This window comes from Kogia breviceps, chromosome 1 (genome assembly GCF_026419965.1).
Source record: "Kogia breviceps isolate mKogBre1 chromosome 1, mKogBre1 haplotype 1, whole genome shotgun sequence".
Lineage (NCBI taxonomy): Eukaryota > Metazoa > Chordata > Mammalia > Artiodactyla > Physeteridae > Kogia > Kogia breviceps.
Window position 1 is genome coordinate 126458276 of NC_081310.1, and position 22632 is coordinate 126480907.

Genomic DNA, 22632 nt, shown 5'->3' on the forward strand with positions numbered 1-22632 from the left:
GTTGATACCTACAAGGAAGATTGTAGGTATACTCAAACATTTATATGAACACATGAATGCATAAGAGTAAGATTCTTTCTCTCTTTCTCTTTCTCTTTCTCTTTTTAATTTCCAGGCATAGATATTCTTCATCAACTAGGCCTTGGAGGCAAAGATGTAAGACATTTATCATCAGTGACTGCTGTACCATCATCATCTACACCATTACCTCGGGGGGTCCATTTAACAGAATCGTGTGTCCTTTTAACAAATGACTCTTATATTGAGTCACCTCTCGTGAAAATTTTACCAGTCAACTTAGAGCAGCCATTTACAATATTAATTAGTTTACAGTCACATAGAGTGAACAATGCATTTCTCTTCAGCATTAGAAGTAAAAATAGACTGCAATTAGGAGTACAGTTATTACCTAAAAAATTAGTGGTCTACCTTGGAGGAAAGCAGTCTGTATTTTTCAACTACAGTGTTCACGATGAGCAAAGGCACACATTTGCCATTGCTGTTAGCTATCAAGTTGTCTCAATGTTTGCTGAATGTGGAAAGAAATATTTTAGCAGAGAGACTCTTTCGGAAGTTCGGACCTTTGATTCTAACAGTGTGTTTACCTTGGGAAGTATGAATAATAATTCTGTCCATTTTGAAGGAATAGTATGTCAGTTGGATATTATTCCTTCTGCAGAAGCATCTGCAAACTATTGCAGATATGTGAAACAGCAGTGTCTCCCTGAGACAAGCCTTCTTCATACAACTATTGTACCAGCTAAGATACCAGAAAACTCTCTCTTGCCCAAAAGATTTGGTGAAAAAGTACTGTCGGAGGACACACTTACCAAAGGCAGAAGCATTCTAGATTCCAGAAATGATTCTACGGCAGTGCATAAAGAACAAGAACAACAGATATCAAGATCTCAGTTAACTTCTCTTCATTCAGGGAATGTCTCTGCTGTGGATCTTGTGAACCATGTGATTCAGGCCAAAGAAATGATCATTGAGCAACTTACTCAGGCAAATCTAAGCCTGCCAATGACACATCATCAGAGCCTCAATGAGCCAAGGAAAAATAGCAAGGAGAAATTTAGTTCTCTTCTAAATGTGTTGGACAATATCACACAACATAATGATAAAGTAACTGGTCTGTCACCATTTAAGAAGATATCATCTATTCTTCCACATATAAAACAAGATACAATTAAAAATCTCAAGAAAGCTATCACAGCAAATCTACACACTAATGAACTTACGGAACTGCAACAGATTTTAAACACAACCTTATACAGAGTGACAGATGAGCCATCTGTGGATAATGACCTTGATCTAAGGAAGGAAGGTGAATTTGATCCTGATGCCACTTACCCCTTCGAAAATAGCTATGAAACTGAGCTTTATGATGATGATTATTATTATGAGGATCTTAATACAATGCTCGAAATGGAGAATCTAAGAGGGCCAAAAGGGGACACTGGACCTCCCGTAAGTTATTGTTTTTAAAATGTGTCTTAATGCATTAATTTACCAAACATTTTGAAAGGAATTCTCTAGGCTGAACAGTACAGAACAGATCTGTCTTAGAGATGTACCCTGGCTTACAATGAGTACATTATGCTTGCTATAATATATCCAACCGGAATGCAACCCTGGGTCAAATATTGTACTTTTTTTTTTTTTTTTTTTTGGTTTTTATTGGCAGGCTGAAAAGTTTACTTAATTCTGGTAAAGTGGTGAGTAAGCTATATGTTTTTCTTATTCAGGTGAACTTCGATCAGGAATTCAACTGCTAAATATAGATCAGCATTCTTTTTTTATGAAAAAAACCCATAGGCTTAATGCATAGTCATGTTAAGAGAAGGATATAAAAGTTAGAGTAGACTAAATAAAAATACTTTAAATACATTATTAAATATACTTTCAACAAAATCATATCAAAAATGAATTAAAATAGAGTGTAAAATTTTAGATAGAGATAATTTTATAGTGAGTCACTGGGGAAAAGCAAACCCTTACATTATAGAAATTAAAATATTTCACTTAGAATTGTAAACAGTAACATTTCATTATATCTTTCATGACATAGCCAATTTACATTTATGGATTAATAAAAGTTCCATCTGCCTCATACAAAAATAGCCAGTCAGCCTATCAGTCCATCAGTAGAAAAAAAGCCAAGTCACTTACTTAATAATGCCTAAGTAAAACTATGAGATAATAGACTGATTTTTTTTTTAGCTCTGAAATTATTTTGTCATGTAGGTGCAATTACAGATGGACATTTGAAAATTTTTAATCACTTAAAATTCATTTAAAGCTATTTAAAATCACATTAGGAACATTGTTTTTGCCTTTCATATTTTTGAATACCTTAAACAATCAACTTATATGTTTTTAGAAATTGTTTTTTCAGTTGCAAGCAGACTAAAATATATCTTAAGGTATTTCCTTTATTTGATGAAAATAAAATTTGAATCATTTGTTTAGTTCCAGAAATCATAGAATAGGAGATGATGCCACTTGCTGAGCCTGTGTTTCTTTTGTGGTTATTACTCAAAGTGTTTTGATAGGTATTGAGCAACTCTTATTAGTGTGAATGTGTAAAGGGTTTAATAATATCTGAATAATATAGAGAAATAAACTTTTCAACTATGACAGTTATCAACATATTAGTAATAAAATTGAGCCATTAGGCAGGTCATATCAAACAGTTATGTAAGCTATTTACTTTCTTCAGAAAAAGTCAGAGATGAGTATTAATCTCTTCTCTAAATTCAAGAATAGTTGTTTCAGCATTGGTAGGTGAAACAATAATATTCAACAGATACTAACTTAGCCTCTGCTTGGGCAAAGCAGAAACACAAGGTATGTATAACGGAGTTACTGCTCAGAAGGAGCTTACATTGTGGTAACGGGGACACAGGAAGTACATTTATAATTATATCTCAGGGTCAAGTAAGATTAAATGTCACTGAGAGATACAAACTAAGTATATGGAGTACACATTTTCAAAGGTAAGAAAAATAGTTTTTGAGGGGCTCCCTATGAAAGATCACTTAAGGCTGAATGTGTTCAGGATAGTTTCTTATGGACAAAGTTTTCAGAACATCAGCCTCAAAGAATGGATACGATTTTGATAGGTGAAAGGAACAGGCATACCTTTTATGTAGGAGAAACAGCAAAATAGTTATAATTTGAGTTCTTATTAAGTTTTGGTTACCTATAACCAAAATAGTTATAATTTATTGAGTTTTACCGTGGTAGCAGGCACTCTACCATGCCCTTTACATTTGTTATCTTAAAAGAACTTTGTAAGTTTGGTATTATATCCTCATCTTTCAGGTGAAGAAACTGAGGCCCAGAGGAATTAGTTTACTTATCCATAACCACATTGCTAATTAATGATAGAGTCAGGATTTTGACCCAGGTTTTCTGCCTCTAAAGCTCAAACTCTTTCATGATATTAGGCTGAATAATGTTAGACAAATATAAGACCCAAGGTAGATGTGGACAGATTGTAGAGGTCTTGATTTTCAAACTGATAGTTCTAACTTTATCTTGTTCACAGTGGGGAATTCTGTAGGTTTCTAAGCAGAGGCATGAATAGGGAAGTCAGTCTGGTGGCAGTGCTCAGAGCAGACAGGAAATTCCTGTTATTATCTGGATGTTACAAGATTAGGACATTATCTAGGATGCCAGCAGTGAAAATGCAAAGGAATTGTAGGATTCAAGAGGTATTTTGAAGGAAGGTAGGTTAGATCTAGGAAATTAATTGGACCTAGAGACCAAGTAAAAAGGTAGAGGATCCAAGATGGCTTCTAAGGTTTTAAGCCTGTGGATTGAGAGAATGGTGATACCATTACTAAAATGAATAATTAAGAGAGGAAGTTGATTTTAGGAGAAGAAATCAAGTTAAAACATCTAAGGTGCTGTTGAAAAATCAGTAAGCTGTTGGAAGAGTTGGAGAAACTGAAGTAAAAAAGAGAGGTCAAAGTAGGGGGGGGTATAGATATGGGAGTTTTCCCGTCAATATTATATTAATAGTTGAAGCTATAGAGTCAGATAATTTTCAAGGAAAGGAGTTCGGCATAGAGTCGAGAGTCAAATCATGAGCAATGTTTGCTTTGTGGTTATAGAAGAAAGAAAAAAAAAGCAGAAATGTGACGGAATAGTCAGAGAGATGGGAGAGAATACAGTACACTATCACAGAAGCCAAAGATGAGAGTTTTGAGAAGAAATTGATCAGCAGTGCTGGAAGCTACAGCTGAGGACTGAGAAAAAGTGGAGGAAATCCTTTGGATCTTCTGATGGGGAAGTCACTATTGAACTTTGAGAATCTGACTTCAGCATAGTGTAGAAGTCCAAAGGTAGATTTTAGAAAGCTAATGAGAGAGTGAATGGTGATAAAATGATGAACTTTGTAGAGACTGTTGCATTGCTTCTTGAAGTGGATGTTACTGTGAAGTCTGAGGCCAGCCTGATTTTTCCTACTTGTAGGTGACTGTTTTTCCTCTGTATGCCCACGCAGTTCTTTTATCTTTGAAGTTCATTTCATTAAACCTGTTAGGTTCTGTATCAGTTTTTTCTGGTACTCTTTTGATCTTAAGATTATTTTTACTTATTATAGAAAAGTCTCTCCTTATATTCTCAGGTATTTTTCTTTTCCATTTTTCTGTATTCTTCAGGCACACCTGTATATGTTAAATGTCCTTTGTGATGATAGTATTTATTATCTTCTCTACAATCACGTCCATGTGATTGCTTTTTTCCATTTTGTTTTATGTGAATTCAGTTAAACTACATCCATATCCCTTCACTGATTTTTTCAGTTATAGTCAGTTTTTATTGCTTCTGACCTGGCTTTCATCTGTAATTGGTTTTTTTGCTCTTTCAATCTTTAAGCTCTCTGGCTCACATTTTATTACCTTGGTTGTTATTTTTAATGTCTTATAACTCTTCTTTGAGCTCTCATTTTGTAGAAAAATAGCATCTTGAAATTTTTTGAATCTATAGGTAACTATATGAACTTTTTCTCCGTTGCATGGAGTGATTCCTCTTCTGGTAAACAATTTTCATCTACTTTTAATTTATGTTTCTGTCTTCACATTTTCCCCTCCCCTCAATATGCATAGGTCCCTTGCTGGTTTCTTTCTGGTTATTACTCACTTTAAAAATAAAGACAACTCTATCTGGGTCACTATTTGTTTTAGAATTGTATAGGGAGAGGCAAAGGGAAGTAGTGGTACACAACATCAAATTTAAGTTGCTGTCTTCAACACCATCTTTCCATATTTATTTTGTCCTCTATCCAGAAACATATCTCCTTTCATTTTCATGTATGTGAAGCCCTCTATATCGCTCTGAGAAGTGATATGATGATTTACGCTCTTGTCTTCTACCCCCTCTCACAACCAGAAATCTCCTGAAGTTAAGAGATTTGTTGCAGATCATGAAAATGATGGGTTCTTCCTCTTCAGCTCTACTTTCCTTACTCCTGGTTGTTTGAACTGGGTCTTTACAGGTCATGAATTATATGTCCTGTGGCTTTCCCATTCCCTTAAACTTTACTATTATTATTAAAGGATTGTTGGTATGAACTTTCTGGACTGATATACTTTTAGATATCTGTAGCCTGTCCAAGCTTTGATGTCTGAAGAGGTTTTTTGTTTGCTTTTTGTTTTTGGTCATCTCTCAGCATCTTTCCTTACTCCAAAATGTCTCAATATTTGGAAGATAATTTTCATATTTTTGGTTTGCGGTTGTGGTCTTTTCCTTGTTTCATCAGAGATGTTTTCTTCTTGTGGTGTTTTTTGTTGTTTTCGGTGGTTTTGAGGGAAGGAGGTTTCTCATTCTGCTATGTTTTATATAAATTCTCTAGTAATCGATTTTAAAATATAAATTAGATCATGTCATTTATCTGCTTAAACTCTTCAGTGACTGAAGAGTAAAGCAGTTAGAATAAACTAAAAACTCTTTATCATGACCCATGCAGTCGTATATCATCTGGCCCCTGCTTTCCTCTGCAACCTCATTTTGTTCCACTTTTGCTTAATCTCACTGTTGGGTTTCTTTCAGCTCCTTGATAAGACTAATTTTTCTTTGTCTTGTTTTATTTTACTCATGCCCTAATTCATTTTATTCCTATTTTCTGGAATTTTATTTTCTCCTCTTTCGTTACTCCTCTTCATTTTTTAGATATAACTTAGCACTTCCTCGGAGAAGCCTTCTCTGATACCACAATATAAATTATGTACACTGTTGATCTCTCTCAGTTGCTTGTTCTTTTCTTCATATCACTAAATAAAATGTATATTATGTGTTTATTTGTTAATGGGTATTTTTTTATCTCACTGTCACCTCCAGGAGGGTTTGATGTTTACTAATGTTTATTGAGTGAGTGATTGAATGAATGAGTGAATGAATTATAGAGGGAACTTTAGATGCAGGACTTCCAAGATTAATTGACCAGATATTACTATCTCTTAGAAGGACTGAATACATTTGCCTTAGTATATATATTACCCTAGTAATAATAGTATTATAACTAACATTAATTGAGTACTGCTTGTGCCCCAGGCATACCTTTTAAAAAATTGCTCTATAGTTTATTGGTTAAGTACTGTATATCAGACATAGTTACAGGTATTTTATATAGTATAATATTTTTAATGCTTACAATAACACTGAAAAGTAAATTTTTTATCATCAGTATTATAAAGATGAGAAAACTAAGTTTTAGAAAGAGTAACAGACTTGTCTAGGGTCATTCAGCAAGTAAATGATTGAAGCATGATTTGAATCTAGATTGGGTGATTGCCATACCATTGCTCTTTTAATTGAATTATACTTTCTCTTAATAACCAATAACCTGAAAGTTAAATTGCCTTTTTTAGTACTTTATTTATCAAAAATAATTCATAAAAAAAGTCATCATATAAAATTACTTTCCTTCTCTGGTTTCTAGAAAATGCCTATTAATAACCTGTTCTCAAAGATATGGAAATGCAAAATTGTGAAGACAAGTTAAAATTGAGTTTTATTTATTGCTTATTAAACAATTCAAATATTTCAGTCACAACATAAAATATAGTCTTTCCCCCCTAGTATCTAACATTAACTGTAAAATTAACTGCTTTTTCAATGTGAATGTAGTAGCATTTTCTTATGTCACAAAGTAGCGTGACAGGGCAATAAACCAAACTAGATATTTTGTTTTAATTTTGCATTTAGGTTTTATTTTTACTTCTTATTTTGGGGGACTTCAGATCATCAGCTGGTAAGTTCTGATGATAACAGCAGAACCAGAAGTAATTTGAAAATAATTTTAATTTTTTTTGAAAATAAGTGAAAGTCAGTTTTTGATGGAAGCTAGTGATATAATAATGACTCAGAATATTTGAATGGCTCAGGAGGGAGAACAGAAATACTACTCTTCTGTGGATGTATAGGAATATTACTTTTCTCTTAATATTAGAGAATACATGAAAGGTTTTTATTAAGTTAAGGAGTAGGAGAAGGAAAAAATTAAAAGGAAAATGGACAGTTTGAAATATATAAAGAGCATTAGAAAACTGCAAAATGACTGTAGCATTAATAAAGGAGAAAGTTTCAAAGAGAAAAATGTTACATAAAAATGAGGATCAGTAGACCATGCTACTTGTTAATGGTAGGGCTAATATCTTAACCTTGATATGTCTCATTTCAAAACTTGTAGTATTTTTACTGCAGTAATGAATGAATGTTTGTAAAATGGAATGTGTGTATGCTCTGTAGACATCAAGAATAATGCCATGGCAGCAGAGTGCATAGTAACAATGAAATTACTGGACAGATGAATTAATGAATATGTATTAGCCATATCCCAAATGAACACTTATTCTTCTACAGGTGATTGTTAAAGTAAGCAAAAAAGATGACATAAGGCATGATATGAGGAAGCAAAGTAGTAGTTTCCTATTTCTTATTTGATATATTTAATAAGTGACATTTAAAGAACTCAGAATGCTTTAAAAATTGACCTGTTTTTGCTTTCATATTTTGCTTTTACAAACCATTTAACTCTTATTAGTGACCTCCTGGTATGCTGCATTTTGTGTAAGGCAGATTTATTACTGAATATACTAAAAGGATCTCATTATAACAGTTTAACACATTACACAGGTCCTTGATATAAGCCTTTTAAAAGAACATAAAATGGTTAGTGCTTTAATTTTTCAAGGCAAGTCTTCTTTTGAAATGCGTTTGAAAAAACCTGTAGTTGTTGATCTCTAAACCCTAAATTGAATTCCTCCTTCAGTAGTAAAAGTAAATTTAGGTAAAAAACTACCCACGAAACTACTCGTTATGGTCCCTGTGAAAACCAGATACAGTGGCCATAACCATAAGTCATAGACTTCTTGCTGCCATATCTAGCCAGATTAAAGAGGACATCTTGAGTTTCAACTCTCACCCCTGCTGATTAGGGTGAGGGGTTTCATGTTGTTTGAAAATCATCAGCTGATAACTAGGGATGGAAAAGGAACCCTGGAGTGAGACTCTTAGCAAGACTTGTGAGAGAGCGTGCATCTGTTATCATGCCTAATATCTCGGCATTTGTTTTCCAAGGGTCCTTCTGGCCCAGCAGGTATCCCAGGTCCATCAGGAAAGAGAGGTCCACGGGTAAGTAGATGGCCTCCGTTTCTCACTTGCTGTTAGAACTGGTAGCTTTCCAGTATGTTTTTTCCTAGTAATGTACAGTATGTACTTCCCTTGGAAATCTGCCCTGGATTGGCAAAGGTAGGAAATTAGCCCTACCTTTGCCAATTCAAAAGAAGCCTGGGAATACGCGTCCGGAGCCTGTGCTCCGCAACGGGAGAGGCCACAACAGTGAGAGGCCCGCGTACCGCAAAAAAAAAAAAAAAAAAAAAAAAAAAAAAAAAAAAAAAAGATAATCAAATTTGTAGATTAGTGACTGTTGGGGTGCTACTTGTAACATTATTCTTAGTTATAAAGTGATTTCATCTGCAGTTGATAGTCCAAGGTGGGGTTCTTTTACTTTGGGAAATGGAAAAGAGTGGGCAGCCTTAAAATAGTACATTCCTGGATTACATAATGGAAAATATTGGAGCTATAAAGTAAAAAAATAATTGTCCTGATGAAAAAAACTGCCTTAAGGATAAGCTCTAGTTTCTCACATTACACAGGTCCAACAAAAGATTGATTGCTGTGTTAGAATTAGTTTCTTTCCAACCTCAAAAAAAAAAAAAAAAGAATGGACTTCTACTAGCAGAAATTCTTCAAAGAGCTAGAAAAAGAATTGTGATTGTGTGTTATAAAGACAAATGCAAATGCCATATATGATCCACTTTCTTTACTGATTTCTATTTATCATATAAACAATATAATGAAAAATCACCCAAAAATGTTACTTTAAATGGTCCTATTCACATCAAGATCTTGTCCATATGAGGCTGAAGTTGATTGCTCACTCCGTTCTAGCTGTTTAACATTTCTTTCTCTATACTTGATGACCTACCACATTCCTCCCAGAGTGTCTTCTAAACTCTCCCCTCTCTTACAGCCAGCAGACCATTTCTGTCCTCCTGCTTTTCTGTCAGGAGACCCTGGATCCTACTTCCCTGAGGGGCTGAGTTCACCTTCGCACTAATTGCATTCCCTCTCCACGGTTAAGGCTGTTCTTCTCCTACAGCATGACCTTTTTCTCTCCTTAGATTTTATCTTATTTGGCAACAACCAGCAAGTTATCTTTTTTAAAAATCCCAAACTTTCATTGATGCTAATTTTTCCTAAAGTAATTTTCCTTGCTCATTCTTGCACTACTGAGCTTTGTGAAATAATCCTTTATACCCATTGCACCCCCATCTACATCAAAAACTCATTTCTTAATCCTTATAAATTTTTCCATCTGCTTTATTAAAATTTGTTTTTGAAGACTGCACAAATGAGATGTCATGAAATCTAAATTTTTCCCCTTTGTTTTCATCTTGCTAGATATACCTTCAGTGTTTGCATTGCTAGCACCCCTCTCCTTTCTGAAACATAATGCTCTATTAGTTCAGAAGTGAAAAGACAGATAAATAGATAATTAATAACTATTTATACGTCAAGAGGGAGGTGTAGCTGAAGAGCGCAGGGCTGTGGTACTAAGCCCAAATGAGTATAGGAGGCCTGGAAACCTGGAAGGCCTTCTGGAGATGAATCTTAGTCTTCTGCTTGCTGGTTGTGTGAACCTAAGGTTCCCCATTGATAAACGGGAGTAAATAATCACCTTGCAGGATTGTTATAAGGATTAGTAATAAAAAAAGTAAAGCATTAACACAGTTACTTGCACGATAGTAGGTATTTAGTAAATAGAAGCAGTTATTGAATTCAAATTGACAAATATTCCTTTTTTTTTGCCTCCCTTTTGTGGCTTTTGGGATCTTTATTCCCTGACCAGGGATTGAACCCAGGCCACGGCAGTGAAAGAGCCCAGTCCTAACCACTGAACCACCAGGGAACTCCCCAAATTGACTATTCATTGAGAGGTTGCTATATGCTAAGTACTATACTGGTAATATTAAAAACAGCCTCTTTTCAAAGAGTTTATAATTCTGAAACTAAACATATGTCATAAGGAAGTTAAAATAGCAATAAAATATTTAAATGACAGAAATATCCCAAGGCAATATACAACTAATTGCAAATAAATTTTACATGCAGCAATCTCTGTGGAAGTGAGTAGGAAAGAGAAATCCCTTCATGCCGGTATAGCCAGTATTTAAAAATAAGGTGGTGTCTCAGTTGATGCTTGAACGTGATTTGGGCAGGTGTAGGGGGGCAAGGTTAAATGAGGTAAGTATTTAAGGTACACATGATAGCATAAACAAAAACCCAAGTGCAGAAAGGGTTACCACATGTTGAGAGGAGAGTAACTAAACAATTGCACTTAGTTATTTTTAGGCTTCTTACTCTGCACAACTTTTAGAAGTAGCGCTAAGCAATGTGGCTGGAGATAGGAGTGGTAAATAAGAGACATAATCACCTCAAGGGCAGTGTTTTGAAACAAAAACAGAAACCACAGTTCTGCTCTATAATTAGTCTTCTCCAAGACTGAAATATCCAAGATCTCAGAAGAGATAAAGAACTTTGTAAAATAAGATATCCATTTTAATGAATTACATAATATTTATTTGAATGTTATAATAACCACTGTTTGTTATTTGTATCTAGATCTGTGCTAAGAATGATCTGACTTTTTTTTTTTTTTTTTTTTACTATTTGCAGGGCATGCCAGGGCCACATGGAAATCCTGGGTTACCTGGATTACCAGGTCCAAAGGTGAGTGATTATTAGTAATTAGTATTGTAAAGAAGATCTTTAACTTTTAAAGCCAACCTTGGGATATTGAGGATTGAGGATCTCTCATTTCCAGAGCATGATTCTTCAGCAAGTTGGTCTTAGGCTGGCAGAGAGCCAGGCCCCTCTGAGAGCCCACCACACTTGGATTTATATATAGCTAGTGGTAAAGGCAAGCACAGCCCTGCTTTGGTATTCCAAAGTCTTTATTGTCAAAATATGATGGCAATATATGGAAACCTCTGAAATATACAGATTATGATTTGAGTAATTTACCTTAAATCAAGGCTGTTTTAATGTATAGGTAAGTACTGAGGAAATAAAATATCATTTATTTCCCTGTTCCACACTTACCTAATATTTTTACCTGAAAAAGATCTGTGAGGATAATGCTTGTAGGATACTCATATTTTTATGAGAAAAACTAACCTGAAAGCCTATATATATATGAGCATACATTGTTGTGTAGTGGTATCATGGTAGATAATAGTGTGATAGATAGTAGTATGAGTATAGTAAAAACGGATGGAAGAATATATACCAGGCTGGTTACCTTGAGAGCAGGTATGGAATTGGAAAGATAATCAAATGTATATATATATGCGTAAGCATTAGGGTTTTGGTTTCCAGTGGCATCATGAATATTTCAGGGTCATTAATAACCATTCTGCTTATTATCTCACTCAAAAGTAACCATATAGATGTTACCATATAGATATAGGTTAAGATAGGATAGAGCTTAAGAACACAGGTTTTGGAGTCTTAACTGATTGGGGTTCAAGTTTTAGCCCTCTTGATTTGTATGACTAGAAGAAAATTACTCTCTTAGCGGCTTTAAGCTTCACTTTCTTCTTCTCCAAAATAAGAAAAATCATAGTGTGTCCTCAGAGAGCTGGAGTGAAGGCTAAATACTTTGTGAGTAAAGCCCTTAGCAGTGTTAACATGTCATAAGTAGTATCATTATTATTAATATGTAATAGTGATAACAGATGATTTAAATCTAAATTTTCCAAAGTTTCTCATCACTGTCAGCAATATTTTGAGTTTAATATATCTCAGAGAGAAAAAAGACTTAACTGAAGTCTGGAGGTGTAACAGTGAGAAAAAAGACAAAGGCCTTCTAAAGAAATTAGAAGTTTTTTTCTTAAATTTGTGATTCTCTAGCCTTCACGCTTTTTTGGGGACTTTCAGGACATTTAGACTAGTGAAAGGCTAATGTAGTTGTAAAGAGCCAGCTCGCGTTTTTCCACAGAGCTGAAGTTCTAGGGGGCTTGCCATCCTGCTAACACCCTGATCTCCACAACAAGAAGACAGAATGGGGGACGAGTGGGTTTCCACATGGTGTTGTCCTCCCCTTCCCCTACCTTAGCCAGTAGCAAACAGATACTTGAAACAAACAAAAAGGATAGAGAATAGGGTGAGGAGAGATGAAGGTAGAGATAGTGGAAAGCCTTTGATTTAATTGACTTCTTAAAATGTGTGTACTTATTCAGGAGAAAATACTTGAGAAAATGATGAACTTTGTAACAAAAAATTATCATTGTCCAAAGATTAAAAACAGGATATTTTTCAGTGTTGACTGGTATGAATATGTGTCTTCGGTAAAATGAACTAGGAGAGATGAAATCTTAATCTCAAGATTTCTCTTTAATATTAGTAGTGTGAGTGTAATTTTGACTATAACTATTTACCAATAACATTTTTATGAACCCATATATTAGGGATTTTAAAAACTCCACTTTTAATTTGCAAGCAACTAACTGAACCTCTTGGGAACTTAATTGTATACACCTGAATATTAGTCTTTAATTCATATTTAATTTGATAATTTGATAACCATGTTCAAAATAGCCAAGACTGACCATGATTTGTTTTAACTGCACATATTTGTGGAGGACATTAGATTGTGACAGGTGTTATAAATCACCACTGTCTTAAATGAATCAGGTAAAGCTTGTAGCATGTGGTTTGTGAAGCCAATTTTCCTAGATATTTAACATGCACTTTAAAGTAATTGGGATTAATAGAACATTCAAGGCTTATACTTTATAATCCTCTTATAGTATTTATTCAAGACAGTGCAATAAAAATGCAAATTTCATGCTCTCAACAATAAATTTTGACATGTAATCACAAGATTTATTTTCCTTCAGGGAACAAAAATCCCTTTTAGATTAAGGGATTTTAGAGTAGAAAGACATTTTCAGCATTTTTCTCGTATCAGTTATTGTTTAGCAAGAATAACATAGAATCATTGGCCTCTAAGGAAATTGTATAAAAATTCATCTTGCCACTTGCACAAGAAATGATCTGTCCATTTCAAAAGGGGTTACCTGAACCTATGAAAAGACCAAATTAAGACAATTGCAAGTTTAGAAAGGTTTAACTGAAATGGAAAATGCAATGCATTATGGAATTTATATAGTCGTAATTAGATTAATATGCTTTATAAAAATTTTTAGAACTGATACTGACTGGGGTTCTTGGCCTTCCCTAATCAATAGAAATTGCTAGTTCCTTATATGGGGTGAGGGTAGGGGTGTGTCCAAGGGTCGGGCCAGAGGGGTGGCTTAGGTGTTTTGCCCACCCCTTTGGTGGTGTTGCCCACCCTTTGGTGGTGTTGAGTTCAGGGGGCATGCACAGTACTGGGCTTTTGCTCCCAGCTCTTCAAAAGTGGCATTTGGGTTTTGTTTTGGTCTTTTTGTATCTTTTGTCCATAATTTGTCCCAATTGCACATGCACACAGTTATTTTTAGTCCCTGATAGTGTCTCTGTTGCTTGAGGAGAGGTTTGTCCAGGTGCAGGCATTGCAGCACTGCAGCAAAGAGTTACAGGTCCCAGCCTGTCTCAGAACCAAAAGATACCTTATATAAGTTAATGGCATGAAGCACGTAAAACATATGGTAGAATACTTGTGTGTAGTTGACACTTAAGAAAACATTATTTCCCTTTTCTGGAGGAGCTACTTATAAGGTAACTAGGCTATTTAGAAATGCAACTTTTACTGAAAGTATCACATTTATTATTTGTTAAATAAAACAAAAATCTTGTGGCTCTTATGAATGAAAATACCTTAATATAGTAAAGAAATATATTCTATTTATAAGACTATTTAAAAGTTTATAAGAATAAAGCTTATTTTGCTACCATACTCTAGATTGATGCAAAAATTAATTTATTTTCTGTTATACTTTTACAATTAAGTTAGTACTTATCATAAAGGACAAAAAGTGTAAACTGATCTTTGGTAGTTCTCAACTCTGTTCAAGCAAAATGAGTTTTCACATATCTGTTCGTCTTCCTTAGTAGATTCTGAGTTACTTCAATGCAGTGGCCAGACCTTACTCATCTTTGCCTTTGTGTCCAGCCCAGTGCCCAGCATGTGTTGGGCACTCAGTAAATGTTAAACTGAAACAATGAGCAGACTTAACATTAGAAACAAGGCACTGGCATCATAAGGGAATGAGAACTAGCACTTATTAAGCACCTAATTATTTTATGAATGCCATCTCATTCAGTTCCACTTCAGTTAGGAGTACTGTTCAGAGCAGGCTTTATTACCTTCTGCTTTCCACAGAAGAAAACATATTCAGAGAGGAAAGTACTTAACCAAGGTAACACAGTTGTAACTGGCATCAGAATTAGATCTGTTTTACTCTTTCCGTTATACCGATTTGTCTCTACTAACATAGTGAGGAGTTCATTTATGACACAGCACCTTAAAGAGGAAGGGTTTGGGTAGGGTACTAACCTAATGTAATTAAAGGCTTTCTGAATTCATTTAGTAATAGTAACAAAATATGTCCATTCCAAGGTTCCAGCTTATCCTTTGGATACTGATAAAACATATGAAGTTCATAAAGAGTAAAACTGAACTCTAGCCCCTCAGAACTGTGTTGTTAAATTGTTAAATAGTAGAAGAATAAAATGGCACACAAATTTAGTGGATAGGGCTTCCCTGGTGGCGCAGTGGTTGAGAGTCCGCCTGCTGATGCAGGGGACACGGGTTCTTGCCCTGATCCCACATGCCGCGGAGTGGCTGGGCCCGTGAGCCATGGCCGCAGAGCCTGCGCGTCTGGAGTCTGTGCTCCGCAATGGGAGAGGCCACAACAGTGAGAGGCCCGTGTACCAAAAAAATAAATAAATAAATAAAATTAGTGGATAATATAGCATTTTTCAGCATTATTAAGACTAACTGATTTAAAACAGAAAGACTATTGAGTTCTTTAGCGGAAATCATTAGCCAAAATCAGTAGACTAAGGGTAGAAATATTGTCTTCAAAAAATAAAAAAACAACACAAGGAAGTGAATTCTGTTTCTCTATTTGCTAGAGAGAATGGCTTTTTTCTTGCCACCAAATGCCTTCTGGGTCCACAGTTCATCATATTTACTTATTTAATATGAACTTTATTTGCAGGGTACTGGACATTTTTTATTACTATTAACACACGATCAATTATGCAGTAGATCTTTGGACATGAGTCCAAATGCAGAATCTAGATCTTTGGCCTACCCTACACTTATAATTCTAGTCCAGGCAATCTGTTTGCCTCCAGATAGTTCGTTTCCCAAAAATGCTTCTTAAAGACAGCTTAAAACCTTCCCATGGACATTCATAGCTTATATTACTTTACTCGGGTTCAATAGCTCCATCAGATTTAATCCAGTTAAATGAAAACATCTAACCTTAATAAGCTGCAATAACAATGTCCCATTAGTAATATTAAATGAGATGTTATCAATAATGTTAAATATTGAATTCCAAGGAATATTTCTTTGTGCTGTTTTATTCCTGGTTTTGACCCTCTGCTCCCATGTCTCCATCATTATTTCTCTAAACTGAAAGTCCCATTTTCCTTGTGTGTGAATTAAATAAATGTGTTGAGTATAGATGCTGACCCATTCTAAGAATTTTTTTACTGAGTCAGATTGCTATGGAAACTTTTCAGTCCAGCATTCTGAAAATGTAAACTATGATAAAATGCTGAAGACTGAGGTGCTCCTATTATTCTGTACAATGTAGGGACCTTTTGTAAAGGACCAGACAAATATATTTAAATTTTTTCCTTCTAGCTATCAAAGTCTCTATTGGGTTCATGTTAGAAGGATTCAGGAGCCAATTTGAAAAGGCTTCTGCTAGCCAAAGATTGGTATAATTTGAGCATCATTAAGGATAATAACTGTAGTGGATTGAATCATAACAAATATCTCTAAATCCATGAGTTATAATGTAGTTAAAAACAGACAAACCCTCATTGGTCACCTTTAGAGGATGCTGGGGAATTACATCTATGAGATTGTCAAATTCTCTGACACCAATTGAATATTCAACAATTCAATTCAATTCTGACTCTACCCCAATTTAGTGTCAGACTCCACAGATTTAAGGGCTCAGTCCCACAAGACTCCCCACACTTGAGATGCCAGCAACAGATGGGCTGCCCAGGCTACTCACACTTCTGCCTGGCTGACTACACGTTCAGGGATTCCCATAATCTCTTCCTGTCTCCCAGGTTTGATATTTTACTAGAACAGCTCACAGAAATCAGGAAAACACTTTAATTAGGCTTACCAATTTATTATTAAGAAAAATACAACTCAAGTAGCTAAATGGTAGAGATGGATAGGGCAAAATGTGGAGGGTGGGAACCCGGAGCTTCCATGCCCTCCCCAGGTGCGTCATCTTCCCAGCACATCAGTGTGTTCACCTACTGGAAGTTCCTGTGATGTCTTTGTTCAAGAGTTTTTATAACCCATCCTGAAGCTCTCTAGCTCCCCGTCTCCAGTCACCTCATTAGCATAAGCTCAGATGTTGAAAAGGGCTTGTTATGAATAACGAAAGACACTCCTGTGACTCAGGAAATTCCAAGGGTTTTAGGAGCTCTGTGCTAGGAACCAGGGACAAAGACCAAATGTATATTTTTATTATACCACAATGTCATTATTTTGAAAAATGGTAAATGGAAGAAAAATACAGGGAAAGAATAAGTTTTTTCTTAAGAAACTGCCTTGCTTTTCTTATAGAATTGAACCTTAGTGCAACCAAATAGTTGACAAAGGGAAGTTACTCTTTATGGCAAAAGCTAGCAAATGAAGAAAGAATACTAGAGTTAAAAATCACCATTTTTGCCGTCCTGATGAAGAAAAGGTTGAAAACAATAGAAACAACTCAGGAAGTCCAAAGGCCCTGAGGCAGGAGACTGCTTAGCCGTCTTTGAGGAATAGCTGAATGAGATAAGTGGTAGGAGATAGATCAGAGACATAGCAGGAGCCAGATTATGTTGAATCTTGTAGGTAAGAATTTTGGTTTGGATTTTACTCTGTGTTGGATATTTATTGGAGAGTTCTAAGTAGAAAGATGACACCATGCAATTTATGTTGTAGGAGGATGGTTTTGGCTATCACAGAGAATAGAGTGGGGCAGGGGAAGGGTAGAAATAGGGGTACCAGTTTGGAGACTACTTCACTGGTCTACCCAAGCTCACGCCATGGGTGAGGATGGCATGGACTAGAGTGTTAACAATGGAGATGGTGTAAAGTGGTCAAAATCTAGATGTATTTTGAGGTACAGTTAACATAATTGCTTATGAGTCACTTACATGGTGTGAGAGAGGAGTCAAAGGTAATCTAAGGCTTAAGCAGTTGGACAGCTGGTATTGTGGGAGCTGCCATCTACTGGAATGAGGAGGAACATGATTTCAGGTTTTTACTTGTCTTGTTTTTGCCTGGGAGGAAATCAAGAGTTCATTTCCATTAATGTTTTAAAAGAACCAACTTTTGGCTTTGTTAAGTTTTTCTATGGACCATATAATATTTCATTGATTTTTTTAGCTCTATTCTAACATAAGCATTTAGAGCTATGAATTTCTCTCTAAGGACTGATTTAACTGCATTCCACAAAATTTGATGTTTTCATTATCATTCAAGTTGAAATATATGCTTTCTTCCTTACTCATGGATTATTTAGAAGTATGTTGGGTTTTTTAGTGTCCATCAATTAGAAGCTTTTCTAGTGGTCTTATTGTTGCTGTTTTCTAATTTAGTTCCATTGTGTTCAGAAAGCACACAAGGGAAGAGTTTAATCTTTTAAAATTTATTGAGGCATTTTATGGCCCAGCATGTGATCTATCTTGATGAATATTTCACATGAGCTTCAAAAGATTATGTATAGTATTCTATAAATGTCAGTTCGATTATGGTGGCTGATGGTGGTGGTCAAATTTTCTCTGTCCTTACTATGTTTTTTCTTGTCTAGTTGTTCTGTTAATTACTGAGAGAGGTGTGTTGAAATATCCAACTCTGATTTTGGATTTTATTTCTGTAGTGTTTAGGAAGTGTTTAGTTAGTGTTTGCTTCATGTATTTTGGAGCTCTTGTGTGATGCATGAATATTTAAGGACTGTTATGTCTTCCTGATGAACAGACCTTTTTATCATTATCAAATATCTCTGTTTATCTTTAGTAATACTCCTCTTCTTGAAGTCTAGTTTGACAGTCATAGAGCCACACCAACTTTTTAATGCTTATTGTCTGCCTGGTATATATATTTCCTTTCCTTTACCTTTCTATATTTAAAGTGCATCTCTTATGGATACGGTATAATTGGGTCTTTTGTATTTATCTTGGCTTGATAATCTCTGATTTTTAATTAGAATGTTAAGTTCATTTACATTTGTATAATTTTGGTATGATTGGGTCTTGGCCTTCTGCATTGTCATTTCTTTTCTGTTTATCCCAGGTGTTCTTTGTTCCTTTATTCCTTTTTTCTACCTTCTTTTGGGTTAATCAAATATATTTTAGTATTCTGTTTAATTTCTCTTGGCATTTCAGCTGTATCTCTGATTGATTTTTAGTGGTTGCTTTAGGGATTACAGTATACCTTATTAACTTATTGTAGTTTACTTAGAGTTAATATGGTAATATTTCATGTAAAATATAAGACTCTTGTAACATTACAATTACATTTACCTACTATCTCCCCATCCTTTGTGTTCTGTTGTCATTTATTTTACATCTATGTCGTTATAAACCCAACAGTACAATGCAATAATTTCTGTATTAAGTAATCAGTCTTTTAAGGAAATTAAAAGAAGAAACAAACAAGGGAGTCATTCATATTTCCTCATTTATTTTCATTTCCAAAGCTCTTAATTCCTTCCTATAGATCTGAGTTTCTATCTGGTGCCACGCCCCTTTAGCTAGCAGAAATTCCTTCAATAATTCTTTGAGTACAGTTCTACTGGTGATGATTTCTCTTGGTTTTTGTTTACCTGAAATTTATTTTGTCTACAGTTTTTTGAAAGATAGTAAAAAAAAATTTTGTAGAGTAAAAAAATCTTGGTTGAGAATGTTTTTCTTCCAACACTTTAAACATGTCTGATGTTCTCATATTTTGGCCTTTACTGTTGCTGATGAGGATTTAGCCAACATTTTTATTCCCCTCAGTATAATATGAAATTTTTCACAGGATGTCTTAATATTTTTCTCTTTGTCTGGCTTTTAGCAGCTTTACTATGATGTCTGTAGGGGTGGTTTCCCTTAGATATTTCTTTGGGCTTCACTGAATGTCTTTTTACCCATAAAAATTTTTTTAAAACAAATTTGGGACATTTTTGGCCATTATTTCTTCAAATAATCTTTCTGTCCCATTATTTCTCTCCTTTCCTTCTGGGACTCCATATATGTTATACTATTAATATTGCCCCACAGGTCACTAGATCTCTGTTCATTTTTGCCATGTATTTTTTTTTTCTCTTCTTCAGATTAGATAACTTCTATAGAGCTGCCTTTAATTTCATTAAACTTTACTTCTGCCTTCTCCAATATGATGTTAAGCTCATCCAGTAAATTTTTATATTTAAGATACTGTATTATCAGTTCTAGGTTTTTAGTTGACTCTTTATATAGTTTTCATCTGTCTGTTGATATTTGTTCACTCATTATGATCATCTTTTCCTTTAAGCCCTTGAACATATTTATAATAGTTAATAAAATCTTCAACTGCTAATTCTAACTTCTAGGTCCTTTTGTGGTCTGTTTGTATTGACTGCCTTTTTTCTTTACCTCAAGTCAGATTTTCCCTTTTGCATGTCTAGAAAAATTTGATTACATACTGCATGTTGTGGACGATATGTGGATCTTTAGATGCTGTTACCTTTCTTTTTAATCCTTTGGAGACTTGATTTTTGTTCTGTAGGCACTTAAATAACTGGCTCATCACCTTAAACTTGTACAGGTTTGGAAACTTTTATTTTTTTATTATTTTTTTTATTGGAGTATAATTGCTTTACAGTGTTGTGTTAGTTTCTCCTGTAGAACAGAGTGAATCAGCTATATGTATACATATATCCCCTCCCTCTTGAGCCTCCCTCCCACCCCTCTAGGTCATCGCAGAGCACTGAGCTGAGCTCCCTGTGTTATACAGCAGCTTCCCTCCAGCTATCTGTTTTACACATGGTAGTGTATATAGGTCAATGCTACTCTCTCATTTCGTCCCACCCTCCCCTTCCTGCCCCCTGTGTCCACAAGTCCGTTCTATATGTCTGCATCTCCTTTCCTTCCCTGAAAATAGGTTCATCAGTACCATTTTTCTATATTCCATATATGTGCGTTAATATACAATATTTGTTTTTCTCTTTCTGACTTACTTCACTCTGTATGACAGACTCTAGGTTCATCCACATCAAGGTTTGGAAACTTTTTTAAAGGGCAGATCTGTTTCAGTTTCGCTTATAGTATTAGTGCGAGTCTATTAGTCCAAGAATATAGTATTTGCTTCTAAAGTATAACTCTCCTTCAATTTCAATGGAAAGGTATTTATCAAACTATTTACCATGTTCTTCTAAAATGATGTGGCTCAAACCCTAAACTTTCTCCTTTAGTGACCAGCAGCTGAAATTTATTAATTCTTTCAGCCTTTTAGTTGTTGATTTCTGCTGAGTTCTTTGGAATCTGTCTCATGAAAACACATGTCAGGATCAGCCAGGAATTGAAGAAAGTCTATATTCAAGCTTTGGGGGAAGCTGACTTTCTTTATTTCTAGGATTTTCTCCCTCAGTTTGCAGTCATTTTGGTACTCCTACGCTCTGTCCTCTGATACCATTAGCCAAAATGTTTATGTTTTTCTTCTTGAATTCCAGCCACTCCATGCAGACTGAGAAGTGTCTTTAGGAGAAAGGCTGTATAAATGTGTGTTAAACAAAGTGTGGTTTCTTCTTTCAAGAGTTGAATCCCTTCCAGCCCTGTTTTTTATTGTTCTCCTGTGCATTCTTGTCCTGACTTTACAATTGTAATCTTCAGGAGGATTAGTTGCATATATGCTACTCTGCCACTATCTGAACCAGAATTCCCAAGAGTGCCTTTTTGATCGTATTCAATTTGAGAGGACTATTTAACATCCAAGTGGAGATATAAAAAGGGTATATGGATCTGGAGTTCAGGGAAGATATCATAGCTAAAAATATACATTTCAGAGTCATCAATGTATATATGGAATTTAAAGCTATGGAACTGATGAGGTCACGTAGGGATGAATGTAGACAAAGAAGAGAAGTGTCCAAGGACTGAGTCTTTGGATACTTCAGAGTTCAGTGTATTAGGAAGATGAAGAGGAACTAGCAAAGGAGACTGAGAAAGAATGACCAATGAGGTTAGGATAGTGGTAGGGACAAAAACCTGAGTAGAGTAGGTCTAAGAGAGAATGGATAGAGAGGAAGTCTTTTAGTTAACATAGACAACTTTCTAGGAGTTTTTCTCTAAAAGGGGACAGTATAATGGAGCAGAGAAGGGAGATGTGGGCTCAAGGAAAGTTATTTTTTAAGATTGGAGAAATTACAGTGTGTTTACTTGATGATGGCAGTTATCTTAGAAGTAAAAGTAAAATAATGTAGGGAAGACAGTTCACCAATAATGTCCTGGTGAGAGACAATGCAGGGGTTTGGTTATGAAGGCAGAGTGTTTTGGAACAAGTTAAGGTGAGGTGTAGTGGATTTGGTTATGAGAGCTTGTGAAAGGTGAAAGCAGGATAACCAGCTGAGAGTAAAGAGAGGGAGGTTATGAAATAATCATCTATGAAAGTGGGAAAGTGAATCAACTGAGGCAATTACTGGACACACCAAAAGACAAAGCAAAACAAAATCAATGTAAGAAGTAATGAATTTCAAGTAAGATTTGTCAGCATTAATTGTTTCTCTTACTAGGGATAGGGTCAAAGTAGGTAGAGAGTTTATATTTAAGATTTTCCAGGTAAGCTTATAAGACAGAGGGAGAAACAGGCAATGGTGTCATTTACGTATGCAAGGAAGTGATTAG

At 35.1% G+C, this 22632-nt stretch overlaps 1 protein-coding gene across 1 annotated transcript in view; it reads left to right on the forward strand.

Moving 5' to 3' along the window:
- Positions 1 to 22632, forward strand: part of COL24A1 (collagen type XXIV alpha 1 chain) — a 395634-nt gene that overhangs the window by 26473 nt on the left and 346529 nt on the right. Inside the window, exons 3-5 of the mRNA XM_059061755.2 lie at positions 116 to 1470; positions 8590 to 8643; positions 11251 to 11304. Of these exons, the coding sequence (XP_058917738.1) occupies positions 116 to 1470; positions 8590 to 8643; positions 11251 to 11304 (1463 nt within the window). The remainder of the gene's footprint in view (positions 1 to 115; positions 1471 to 8589; positions 8644 to 11250; positions 11305 to 22632) is intronic.